Source organism: Carassius carassius, chromosome 2, assembly GCF_963082965.1.
Source record: "Carassius carassius chromosome 2, fCarCar2.1, whole genome shotgun sequence".
NCBI lineage: Eukaryota > Metazoa > Chordata > Actinopteri > Cypriniformes > Cyprinidae > Carassius > Carassius carassius.
The window spans coordinates 22,562,774-22,575,477 of NC_081756.1; the positions used below are offsets into that span (position 1 = coordinate 22,562,774).

The 12,704-nt window shown below is 37.7% G+C and overlaps 1 protein-coding gene across 9 annotated transcripts in view; it reads left to right on the plus strand.

The window, feature by feature from the left end:
- LOC132106607 (chromodomain-helicase-DNA-binding protein 9-like) overlaps positions 1–12,704 on the plus strand; it is a 263,046-nt gene that overhangs the window by 236,848 nt on the left and 13,494 nt on the right. For 8 of the 9 annotated variants that reach the window (XM_059512518.1, XM_059512444.1, XM_059512465.1 and 5 more), the window contains 20 exons: positions 593–704; positions 2,474–2,620; positions 2,845–2,913; positions 3,664–3,719; positions 3,920–4,037; positions 4,208–4,294; positions 4,397–4,534; positions 5,077–5,198; positions 6,150–6,393; positions 7,248–7,424; positions 7,520–7,663; positions 7,762–8,017; positions 8,112–8,322; positions 9,572–9,767; positions 9,879–10,052; positions 10,218–10,403; positions 11,004–11,114; positions 11,554–11,750; positions 12,188–12,387; positions 12,507–12,666. In XM_059512518.1, coding sequence (XP_059368501.1) covers positions 593–704; positions 2,474–2,620; positions 2,845–2,913; positions 3,664–3,719; positions 3,920–4,037; positions 4,208–4,294; positions 4,397–4,534; positions 5,077–5,198; positions 6,150–6,393; positions 7,248–7,424; positions 7,520–7,663; positions 7,762–8,017; positions 8,112–8,322; positions 9,572–9,767; positions 9,879–10,052; positions 10,218–10,403; positions 11,004–11,114; positions 11,554–11,750; positions 12,188–12,387; positions 12,507–12,666 — 3,105 coding nt within the window. The remainder of the gene's footprint in view (positions 1–592; positions 705–2,473; positions 2,621–2,844; positions 2,914–3,663; positions 3,720–3,919; positions 4,038–4,207; positions 4,295–4,396; positions 4,535–5,076; positions 5,199–6,149; positions 6,394–7,247; positions 7,425–7,519; positions 7,664–7,761; positions 8,018–8,111; positions 8,323–9,571; positions 9,768–9,878; positions 10,053–10,217; positions 10,404–11,003; positions 11,115–11,553; positions 11,751–12,187; positions 12,388–12,506; positions 12,667–12,704) is intronic. The other variant, XM_059512475.1, reaches the window with a different exon arrangement.

Here is a 12,704-nt window from a genome sequence, read left to right on the forward strand (position 1 = left end):
GAGCTGTGTGCCCAGCACTGTGGAGAAATAGCAAATGTGTGTTTTTAGTGTCCAGCATGGAAGATGACATTCTGTGAAATCATTTGACTTTTAATGTTTTCATGTGTGCTGAAGGTTTTGCTTCATTAAAGCACATTTACAATGGAGTTAAGAGAAACTAGTGTTATGTAATATTTATACTAAACACTATTTATACCACACACTATTGTTTAATATCATGTATATATTATTATTATTATTGTGTTTATTAATATTTAAATTAGCTTCTATTGTAATTTTTTTTTTTTTTTTTTTTTTTTTAATTAACAAGAGCTACACTGCGAGATATGAAAGTGTCTGTGTTTATTGCGCCAGTTTTTATGTGTGGTGTCAGTTTTATTTGTGACCTTATAAAAAAGCCTTTTTTACAGTTTTACTGCCTCTTATAAACATACTCGGGATTCAAAATAAATGCAGAGGCATCGCAGTCAACAAAGCAGCCATTTTGTGTGTTTCCATAACATTTTTTTGAGTAATACTGGTTTCTTCTGATTGAATTCCAGTGGGTTTCGGTGTTAAAATAAGTCTCTCACTGTGTTCTCCTCTTTTACAGGAAAATTGTTATAAAGCTTGGAAAGAAGAAGCGAAAGAAGAGCGATTCTTCTGAAGAGCTGTCTGACAGTGACAGACCAACTCGACGATCTTCTAAAGATTATGATGATTCGGTGAGCTTTTTTTTTTTTTTTAATCTATTCTTGATTATGCTTGGATAACACTTTCATGCTGTCTTATAGTATTATATAAACATCGAGCATGAAGAGTATTTGTAAGTGGTCATTTCTGGAGCTGGTCATTCTTTGATCTGCACAGTGGTGCTTCCTGCAGCATGAGGAAGAGCTAGAGAGACTGAGATGACAGCCGTACCCTCAAATGAATTCCAGCTCTTTTTCTGAAATGACTAACCTCTCATCCCCCTCCACCCTTCCAGATATAATTATCATCTTTAAATACCCTTGTGTTAATTAAAGCAGTATTCTTTTGATGACTCAGTTAGGATGTCGGAGGTAAAGCCACAGCCATCTGCATTCTGGGAAACACTGAGTTCTCGTGGCGGGGCGGTTGGGTCTTTTTTTGGTCATCCTGAGATATTCTCATCCTCTCCATTTACTTTAACTCTTACACATTCAGGTCATGTTATATTTGGGAGGACAGACTCACACTCATTCTATCTCTCTTTCTCTCTTTCTCTCTCTCTCTCTCTCTCTCTCTCTCTCTCTGTCTCTCTCTCTCTCTCTCTCTCTCTCTCTCTCTCTCTCTCTCTCTCTGCTGTACTAATTTATTAAATGCCCCCTGATGGGCATCTCTGATTTGCTAAATGAAAGATAAAATTGTGCATGCACAGGGGTTGTATTTCTCTCTTGGTTACCCAAAATGGCATTGACATGGATCAAGAAGCCCCCTGGGGTAAATTCATCCCAACTGTAATATGATTTTTGCAAAATATTTAAAATTAATTTTAGAATTTCTCTATTTATTTGAAAATTCTGTCATTAATGGAAAATTATTTGTAAATGTATACATTTCTTTTAAAATTTCTGAATGTGTATCTATATATATGTTTATTACCCCATATTCTTCCTTGGGTCCAACAAGTATAATGTAACTAAACTACATTAACAATAATAAGTCATGTCAATAAAAAATAAAAACTGCAAATTAATTCAAAACATCAAAATCAATCATTTACTGTGCTTTGTGCCGTTAAATATTCCTTTAAATAATTGAATCCTCATTTTATATATTATAAAAATATGTGATTTATAATTATTTCATATTTTCATTCCTCTGTACATTAGTCCATTGCTTTGCATTAGTTTTTGAAAAAGGAAGTAAAAAACATATTTTTGATGCATGCCTGTTGTTAAAATTATGACTAGCGCTACTATACAAAAGTTAAAAGTACAGGACTGTAGAAACTCTACACACTGAAATTCTTCACCAGTGGCCAACCTAAAGATTTGTGCATTCTTCTCATATTAGCCCTTCTATCACTCTTTTGAGTGAGTCGTGCAGCTCTATTCTGCACAAATTGTAATTTTTCCAAATCTTCACTTGATGCACTCGACTTAGCCACTGGACAGTAATCTAAATGAGTAAGAACCATTGTTTGCACAATTTTAGAAATGCAATAATGTACTAAAAATGTTGCCCATCTCTTCTGTTTTGATCACTTCAGCGTGCTGTCTAGTATAACTCTAAGAAATCTGGTTTCCTCTACCTGTTCAATAGGCACACTCTTTACAGACAAATTTAACTGTGGTTTGAAATAATTCTCCTCAAAGAAGATTTTAGTTTGTTTACATAATTTGATTTCAACTACTTTGCTAAGAACTGGTAGCAAACTATATATATATATATATATATATATATATATATATACATATATATATTAGAAAACCTCATAATACACCTGTATCTGTTTGATCAAATACAGAAACGGCGTTCGAACCGGAAGGTCAAGAGGAAGAAGTATGAGGATGATGGTGAGGCTCGATTGTCTGATGAAGAAATGAAGGTCATCGTCAAATCCAAGAAGAGCAACTCCAACGCTCACAAACAGCCTGCAGTGCAACTGTTTGTGGTGAGAACATACAATCTCACTGCAGTTAACAGCACACAGACTTGTTTCTTATGTTGTATCCCAGCATGCTCAAGCAGTTCTCTGATCTTGAATATAATATGATATGTTTAGAAGGAGAAAAGCCAGTTCATCATTTTATATATATATGTGTGTGTGTGTGTTTGAGGGATGTAGTGGATGTTTTCACATTAAGAGTCTCTGATCTGGTTTATATTGGTGTATAGGAGAACCCGACTGATGAAGATGCTGCTGTGGTTGATAAAATTATGGCATCTCGTGTGGTGAATAAAGAGGTAAGAGTTTCACAATTTCTATGTTTTATTAAGTTCTTATTCATTTTTAGAGCTCATGCATTTTTATTCAATTATGGCCTGTTTGCACATGGCACTACACATGATGCACTTCCTGTGACCAGTTGTGATAAGATTGCATCTCTAATTGTACTAATTTGTACTATGTACATCACATTGCATGTTTATAAAGATAAAGCACAGTCAAGGGGGGTGGGGGCAACAGAACTTTTAGTGCATAGCTGTTCTGAAATATACTGCAATTTTAATCTTGCCTCAAATGTGACATTTCCCACAGAATGCTCATAGTTTTAATGCTTCTACATGGGCAAATGCTTCTATCCCAAGCGAGCTATCTGTGTCACTGAAACATGCTCTGTGAGGCATGTATATGTATAGGGCTTTTTCAGATTTCATTAGGAAACATTAGGGCACTGATTAGATGCAGAGGTGACATGATCACTTTTTCAACTTCCTCTAAATATGATTTCAATCATTCAGTCATAGAACATTTTAGACCAGTGTTTACACCTGTATTGAGCACTGACCACTTGAGATAGGATCACTCGAAGCAGGTCTGTAATATTCAAACAAACATTAGACACATTCTAGATATGATTTCAATCATTGTAGTGAAACAAATCTACACACTGTTCTTTATCAGCCGAGAATAATGGACGTTTATTGGGAAAAATGAACTATTTTACTATTTACGTCTATAATATAATATTATTTTTATTCTTCATTCAACAGGTGTCTCCTGGGTTGATGGTAGAAACCGAAGAGTATTATGTCAAGTACAAAAACTAGTAAGTCAATTAGGCACTGCTTTGGTCAGCTTTAACAGTTTTCTCTGTTAGCTTTCAGGCTGTAAAAAAAAAAAGTTTTTTATATTGCTAATAACCAGGAGCAGCTCAGGGACCAATTTATTCATGTGCTGATGAGCACGCATAATTTAGCGTATGCGTAAGGGCCATTCAGTGATTATGTGAACTTGGGTCTGTTGTAGCTCATATCTTCACTGTGAGTGGGCGACGGAGCAGCATTTAGAGAAGGACAAGAGGATCCAGCAGAAAATCAAGCGCTTCAAGATCAAACAGGCGCAGAAAGCACACTTCTTTGCTGATGTAAGAATGCCTATGTTTGTTCGTAACTTCAGCAAACACTGTGTTCTCACAAGAAATATTTTGTATGATGCTTTTCAGGTTAAATGTCATGTCATTTAGTAATAATAATCGCTGGGGAGACACGCCGGATTTCTGTGTAATCATTAATGATGTGTACGTGTGTGTTTAAGATGGAGGAGGAACCATTCAATCCTGACTATGTAGAAGTGGACCGAGTTCTCGAGGTCTCATACTGTGAGGACAAGGACACCGGAGAGGTAGCCATTGCTCTGTGAATCGTGTGTGTGAGTGCAGTTAGCACTCTCTCTGTAGTTCCTGGCAGTGCATTTTGTGTAAGTCTCTTTTGTGTGCATGTGTAGCCGGTGGTCTATTACCTGGTGAAATGGTGCTCATTGCCGTATGAGGACAGCACATGGGAGCTGAAGGAAGATGTAGACCAGACTAAGATCAAAGAGTTCAAAAAGCTGCAGGCAGCAAAACCACACACCAACAGAGTGGTGAGACCGTCTCTCTCTCTTGCTCCCTCTAATACCATTGACACTGCTGACACTGGAGACTAAAGTAATGGTTGCATTTTAAAATTTAAATTCCAGTTATATATTTACAGTATTATTGTTTTTACTGTACTTTCGATCAAGTAAAAGCAGCCTTGGTGAGCATAAGATACTATGTTATTTTTTAAATAATGTATTCACCATACATTCCTCGTTCTAGATGTAATTGCCTCTGAGTTCCAGGGACCTAAAACGACTCTTAAACATGCCTAAAGTGTGCTTTACTGGATACATAATACTCACTTCTCCATCATTTGTTGAATTACTGTTGCCATATTCACTAGAAATTGTACACAAACTTCTGTTTTAGGGTGTATCTATAATTTCTATATAAAGGAGAAATGTTTGCACTGCAAAGTATTTAAATATGCATGCCGATTTGGTGTTGCAGAGCAAATAGTGCCTGGTTAAACTGTACTGCAGGTAGTTAGTGTGCATAATCCAAGTTTTGGTGCTTGAATACCATTGACTGAATCCATTCTCAGGAACGTCCACCGGCGAGTCACTGGAAGAAGCGGGAGCAGTCCCGAGAGTATTGTAATGGAAACTGTCTCAGGGATTACCAGCTGGAGGGGGTCAACTGGCTTCTCTTCAACTGGTACAACAGGTAAGTGAATGCTCAGCCCTGACACAGGGATTCTTCCTCTTTAACCTTCCCCATATATGTCAATAAAACTACTGAGTGGGACAGCATCATATGCTGTACTTTAGGCTAGCTGCGATAGTCAGTGTTACCGGTGTTAAGCTGCAGCAGGGGTTACGTCACTTGACCACCACTGCAACGCCAACCACCGTCGTTTTGATTTTTTATAGTAATAAAAATCATTTAGTTCAGTTAAAGTGATAGTTCACCCAAAAATGAAAATGTTGTCATCATTTACTCACCCTCATGTTGTTCCAAACCTATATGAGTTGCTTTCTTATGTTGAACATAAAAGAAGAAGATATTGAAGGAAAAGAAATACTATGGACGTCAATGGGAACCACCAACTGTTTGATTACCAGCAATCTTCAAAATATCTTCTTTTATTCCTCACAATCATAACGCCAGTGTACTTTTCATTGTGGGCTAATGAATGCATGGCTTTTCTTATAGACTTTGTGTTTTTGTGTAGATTGATCATTGAATGAAGAGCTGTGTGCATTGAGTGTGCTGGAAAGCTAATCTACTATTCACACTTCATACAGCATTGAGAGCATCAACGAGATAATGAATTAATTAAAGGATTTTATTTCCAGCAACTCATCTGGCTGATTCTTTTGTACAAAATTAATTTACAAACCTAATTTGAACATCATTTAGGTGTTACTATAATATAAAATTATTCTGTAGACGATGCTCACTGTTGTATTACGTGACTGTGTTTGTGCCACAGGTAGCACTACATTTCAACAGAAATTGTGTCTAATATGGTGATTTTTGCTATTTTTATTTCATTTTTTTTAATCAATTTTACACCTACTCTTGGAATTTAACCTGGTATCTTGTGTGTGTGAATATTAAAAAAGCAAAAACGTAAAAAAGGGTACTCTGATGCCCCTCTGTCTCAATTTGCAGGCGTAACTGTATTCTTGCGGATGAGATGGGTCTAGGAAAAACCATCCAGTCCATCACATTTCTGGAAGAGATGTATCGCATAGGGATCAAGGGGCCTTTCCTCATCATCGCTCCTCTCTCTACCATCGCTAACTGGGAGAGAGAGTTCAGAACCTGGACCAAACTCAACATCATCGTGTACCATGGCAGTGTGGTCAGCCGACAGATGCTCCAGCAGTATGAAATGTATTTCAGAGATGCTCAGGTGAGATTTCACACTCAAACACACACACAGCTTCGCATTAATCTAGACCTCTTAACTGAAATTCAAGGCTTTTGAATTGGCTACCTTTTAGTATTATGTTTTGTAAAGGAGAAAGATAGAGAGGGGAAAAGCAAGCCTCAACTTAATTATGGTTATTTTATTCCTTTTCAAACTAAATGTAATTGTGAAGTTGTCAGATTGTATTGCTAATGCCACAGTGGATATAATTGCATAACTACCAGTGAAGATCAAGTAATAATATCTTGAAGAAATAATAGATGGAGAAACATTGCAAACTGTTGCATTAATATAGAATTTAACTGTGGGGTCAGCGTTTTTTATATCAACTTTTTCACAATAGCAACTGCTTATCTGGTCAGAATTTATATTGTAAATCATGTAAATTGTACAACTAATGATAAGTTAACTTGTAATGCATAATAATTTCTTTTAGTTTGCATCATGCCATTTTATAAAATTGTTTTTACCACGTGGTTTGCATCCATCAAGTTCTGAGGGGAAAAAAAAGGAAATATTACCATGAATTTAAAACTTTATAAATTAAGTGCATTATAAAAAAATAAAAAAAATAAAATAAATATGTATATATGTAATTCATATATATATATATATATATATATATATATATATATATATATATATATTAATGTTTGTAGAATTTCCTGCAAAAATACCCGTATCATTATAAATACTGAAATACATGATAAAAAAAAAAAAAAAAAACAAACTGAATAGTGGTGTATCATGCAAAACCTCAGGGAGCACACACACACAAAAAAAACAAACCATGGAAATGTTTGCTGGCACTTATTATCTCTCTTTCTCTCATACAGGGTCGTGTGATAAGGGGTGCTTACCGGTTTCAGGCAGTCATTACAACATTTGAGATGATATTGGGAGGCTGTCCAGTACTTAACGCAATAGACTGGCGCTGTGTCATCATTGATGAAGCCCATCGGCTCAAAAATAAAAACTGCAAGCTTTTGGAGGGCTTCAAACTTATGAGTCTGGTATAAATAAGACATCATTATGCTAATATTTAACATTTATCACAGATGCCCTTTTTTCCCCTATGTTTTTAACTTGATATCTTTTGACCTCTTAGGAACATAAGGTATTATTGACGGGCACTCCACTACAAAACACAGTAGAGGAACTCTTTAGTCTGCTGCACTTCCTGGAGCCGACCCGCTTCCCTTCTGAAAGCACCTTCATGCAGGAATTTGGAGACCTTAAGACTGAGGAGCAGGTGCTCTATTTGTATACATTATATATTACTGTATTTGAATTCAAATAGATGTTCTGTATGTTTTACTCTTCTCCATTTGTAAATGCATGTACATGCAGGTCCAGAAACTCCAGGCCATCCTAAAACCAATGATGCTGCGGCGTCTTAAGGAAGACGTGGAGAAGAAGTTGGCCCCTAAAGAAGAGACCATCATTGAAGTGGAGCTCACCAACATCCAGAAGAAATACTACCGCGCCATACTGGAGAAGAACTTCTCATTCCTGGCTAAAGGAGCTGGCCAAGCCAACGTCCCAAACTTGCTCAACACCATGATGGAACTGCGGAAATGCTGCAACCATCCCTACCTCATCAAAGGTACAGCTACACAAACCCCAACTGCTGTCAAAACCACAACAAGTCCACATAAGGCAAGGTCCTAAGAAGTCTGTCCTTCTCTCTTCGCTTCTAGGGGCCGAGGAGAAGATCTTGGAGGACTTCAAGGACGTGTATAGCCCCACATCTGTAGATTTCCACCTGCAGGCTATGATTCAGTCAGCAGGTAAACTCGTTCTCATTGACAAGCTGCTCCCCAAGATGAAGGCCGGTGGACACAAAGTGCTCATCTTTTCTCAGATGGTGCGCTGCCTGGACATTCTGGAAGACTACCTCATCCAAAAAAGGTGAGAATCGAAAACAGAGAGTGTACACCATCCTACAGCACACAGAATGTATTGTAGTTGTAAGGGGAGGTGTATTTCATTGGTGTAAATGGCTCTCATTTTGTCCCTGCCGAGTTCATGGGGTTTAACTGCAGACTGTGACATCCCACTCTACTGTATTTGTTTTAGATACATTACAGTGCATATATGCACTTTCAACAAGCAATCAAATTAGCTTTTTTAACATAAGCTCAATGCCACATTTTGCTTACCCTGGTATGAGTTGTGTTCACGTTCCTTATCTCTCTGGTCCTTTATACAGAGCTCTCTGCTGTTGATCCATTTTGCATCAGCAATATTATGTTACCGTTACCACTTTATGCGGTGTCTAGGATTAGATTCTTTCCTTAATTCCTGCCTCGTTCATTTTTCTCTTGCCTCAGCTCGTCTGTGACAGTCTAGCAGTGTGTACAGATGTGTGTACAGTGCACTGTTAACAAACTAAGTGCTGTGTATGTTGGCTGATGCAGCTAGGGTGCTGCAGGACACAGACACTCTAGGGATCTCACATCATGCACACAGTCCCACAGGCACAGATCTGGCCAAAGTGGTTCAGAGAAAGCAGGAAGTTCATAAGAGTTTAAGGAGTGAGCTAGGGACATACTAATGCAACATTGCTCATGGGAAATCAACATTGTGCCACAGATGCTGATTCAGCTTTTGTATTTGTATTGATGAAACTCGTAATATATAGGATTATCTGAATGTTTTGACTGTAGCGTATTTGTACCGCTGTTCAATTTGGAGTCAGTAAGATTTTATTATTTTATTTTTTATTATTATTTTGTAAAAAAACAAAGAAAGTAGTCCTTCAGCAAGAATGCAAAAAATTGATCCAAAGTAATGTTTATTGTAATGATTTATGTTTCAAATAAGTTCTTGTTGACTTGAACCTTCTATTAATCAAAAAATCCTGAAAAAAAAATGTATCACGGTTTGCATAAATATATTAAGCAGCACAACATTGAAATAAACATTGATAATAATAGGAAATGTTTCTTGAAATCTTATGTTAGAATGATTTCTGAAAGATCATGTGACACTGAGGACTATGGCTACTGAAAATCACAGAAATAAATGACATTTTAAAATATATTCAAATATAAAACGGTTATTTTAAATGGTTATGATTGCTGTGTGGAATACTGTGTGGAAGTGCTGGATAAAGTACATCGATCTGTAATGTCTATGTCCAACTGACCTTTTTCAGATACCTCTATGAGCGGATTGATGGCCGTGTACGTGGGAACCTCCGTCAAGCAGCAATAGACCGTTTCAGTAAACCAGACTCGGATCGATTCGTCTTCCTGCTGTGTACTCGAGCAGGTGGGCTCGGTATTAACCTCACAGCTGCCGACACCTGTATCATCTTTGATTCTGACTGGAACCCTCAGAATGACCTGCAGGTACACACACACACACACACACACACACACACACACACACACACACTTGATAGTAAATTTGTAGAAGTTCTTGATGGCTCATATTCCTTTTTCATCTTGTCATATCCACAGGCTCAGGCTCGCTGCCACAGGATTGGTCAGGATAAAGCAGTTAAAGTATATCGACTAATCACACGTAACTCATATGAGCGAGAGATGTTCGATAGAGCCAGTCTGAAGCTGGGATTGGATAAAGCGGTGCTTCAAAGCATGAGCGGACGAGACAACAGTCTAAGAGGAGGAGGGGTAAGACATTAAATGTCACCCATGTACCAGGATTTTTTTTTTCCCTCATTACATTGTTGTTCTCTACATAGAAATTTGCATAATTGGTGGGGTAGACTGATTTATTTATTTGTACTGGTATGCATTAATATGTATTGTCTGGTTTCATTCACTCTCCTTCTCTAGCAGATGCAGCAGCAGCTCTCTAAGAAGGAGATTGAGGACCTTCTTCGGCGTGGAGCTTATGGTGCCATCATGGATGAGGAAGATGAGGGGGCTAAATTTTGTGAAGAGGACATTGACCAAATCCTGCAACGCAGAACCAAGACCATCACTATTGAATCTGAGGGGCGGGGCTCCACCTTTGCCAAGGTCAGCTTCTTTTTTTTCATCTTTTAATTCTTATGTTTAAAAGTGTTGATCAAAATGTTTTCTTACATCTTCTCTAATAAAAGCAATTTTCAGATGGCATTCTTTTAAAGGCTGCAGATATATCAAACGAAAATCAAACAATGTAGGAGAAGCTTAATGGGCTCCCTGGGTTTTCTGCCAAAATTAAAGCTTAAAAAAGACAAAATTAAGACATAATTATTAGTATTGTAATTCCTCAGACATTCTATTAAATTATTATTATTTTACTTTTTATTAAATACTCAATTTTATGTGTTATAGTACAAAAGTAGTATTACAATCGTAATAATATATAATATTATAATAATAGTAATAATATATCTAATTAAAATTGAATAAAAATAAAAGAAAAACATCCCAGTAATTCTACACTTATGTAATATTTACAGAAATATATCTGTTGAAGTCATTCATAAATTCCTATTTAATATCACAATAATAATCAGAGAGGAAAAAAAATACTGGAATGTAATTAATTTTTTCGCCATTATTTTACAGCCTTAATTCTGTATGTACTTGTGCATTAACATGCTGTTCTCTTTGGTTTTGCTGTGTTCACAGGCCAGTTTTGTAGCTTCAGGGAACAGAACAGACATCTCTCTGGATGACCCCAACTTCTGGGACAAGTGGGCCAAGAAAGCAGAGATCGACATGGATACAGTCAATGGCAGAGTAAGTTCCACAAAAACAGTAGAGCAGAGAAGAGAAGCCCGCATATCTTCCTGGCTGACTCTCCAGTGCCAGGATTACTTTGAGAACTACAGATTCTGCGTAGACATCTGTTACAAAACTAAAGAATCAAGTTACTGAAAGCTCCTTTGATTTACTGGCTGATGGGAAAACCCCCAGAAACGAGAGGCATTGCTGTAAGAGATGACAGGATGCTGGTTAACATGATTGGTATTTAATGTAATGTACTCTGAAATAACTCAATCACTGTTTTCTGTGGGCTCCTCTGTATTTTAGTTGGAAGTTTCTGCACAGTGATTGAAAGCAAACATCAGTTTTAGTGAATGCGGTTAGCCTCATTTAAATGCATAGCACTGTTCTCAGTAAAGGTGGGTCAGTGGTTTTGTTTTAACCGTTGTCTTTTGTTGCGGTTTTGCTTCAGAACAGTCTGGTGATCGACACCCCTCGTGTCAGGAAACAGACCCGGCCGTTCAGTGCTACTAAGGACGAGCTGGCCGAGCTCTCTGAAGGGGAGAGTAGCGGAGATGACAAACCCAAACTCCGCCGGCCACATGAACGCCTCAACAGCTATGGCCGCACAGAGTGCTTCCGCGTGGAGAAAAATCTGTTGGTGTATGGGTGAGTGATGGCTAGCGGTCTACCGATACCAGTTTTGCTGTATGCCAGTGCATTATCTATATATACACATACATATATATGTTTAAAAGTTAGAGGAGTGGTTAAGGTATTTGTTGTTGAAAGATGTCTCTTATGCTTACTGTCTAACGGAAACCGTGATACTTTTTTTTTTTTTTCGCGATTCTTTGGTAAATGCAAAGTTCAAAAGAACAGCATTTCTTTGAAATAGTAACTTTTTAGGGGGTTTACTATCACTTTTGATCCGTTTAATGTTCTTGCCGAATAAAAGTTCATTGTGCTGCATACTATACGTATGATACACTATATAAATAAACTTTATACAAACTATGCCAATATAGAAAGTATGACTCTTCTCAGGCAGAGTTCTTGACACTAGATGAAATGACGGACCACTGAATTTGTTTCTGTGGTCACAGGTGGGGCCGCTGGAAGGATATCCTGGCTCACGGGCGCTTTAAGCGACAGCTGAGCGAGAATGATGTGGAGTGTATATGCAGAGCACTCCTGGCATACTGCCTCGTTCATTACCGTGGAGATGATAAAATTAAAAGCTTCATGTGGGATCTGATCGCTCCCACAGAGGACGGCAGGACTAAGGAACTTCAGAACCATTTGGGTATGAGGACTGGAGCGTTGTTAGAAATTCAGTTACCTTTTGCATTTTGATCCAGTCAGGATGAATGTTTGTTTATGAAGCGTGACATCATTTAGATTCTGTTGATGTGACTTGCGCAGGTTTGTCGACTCCAGTACCACGAGGCCGAAAAGGAAAGAAGATGAAGACTCAGTCTAGCTCATTTGATATCCAGAAGGCAGAGTGGATCCGGAAACACAACCCAGAACACATGTTGTCTGATGATGGGTACAAGAAACACCTGAAACACCACTGCAACAAGTGAGTATGGCATTGCGAGCACAATATACACCAGGGAT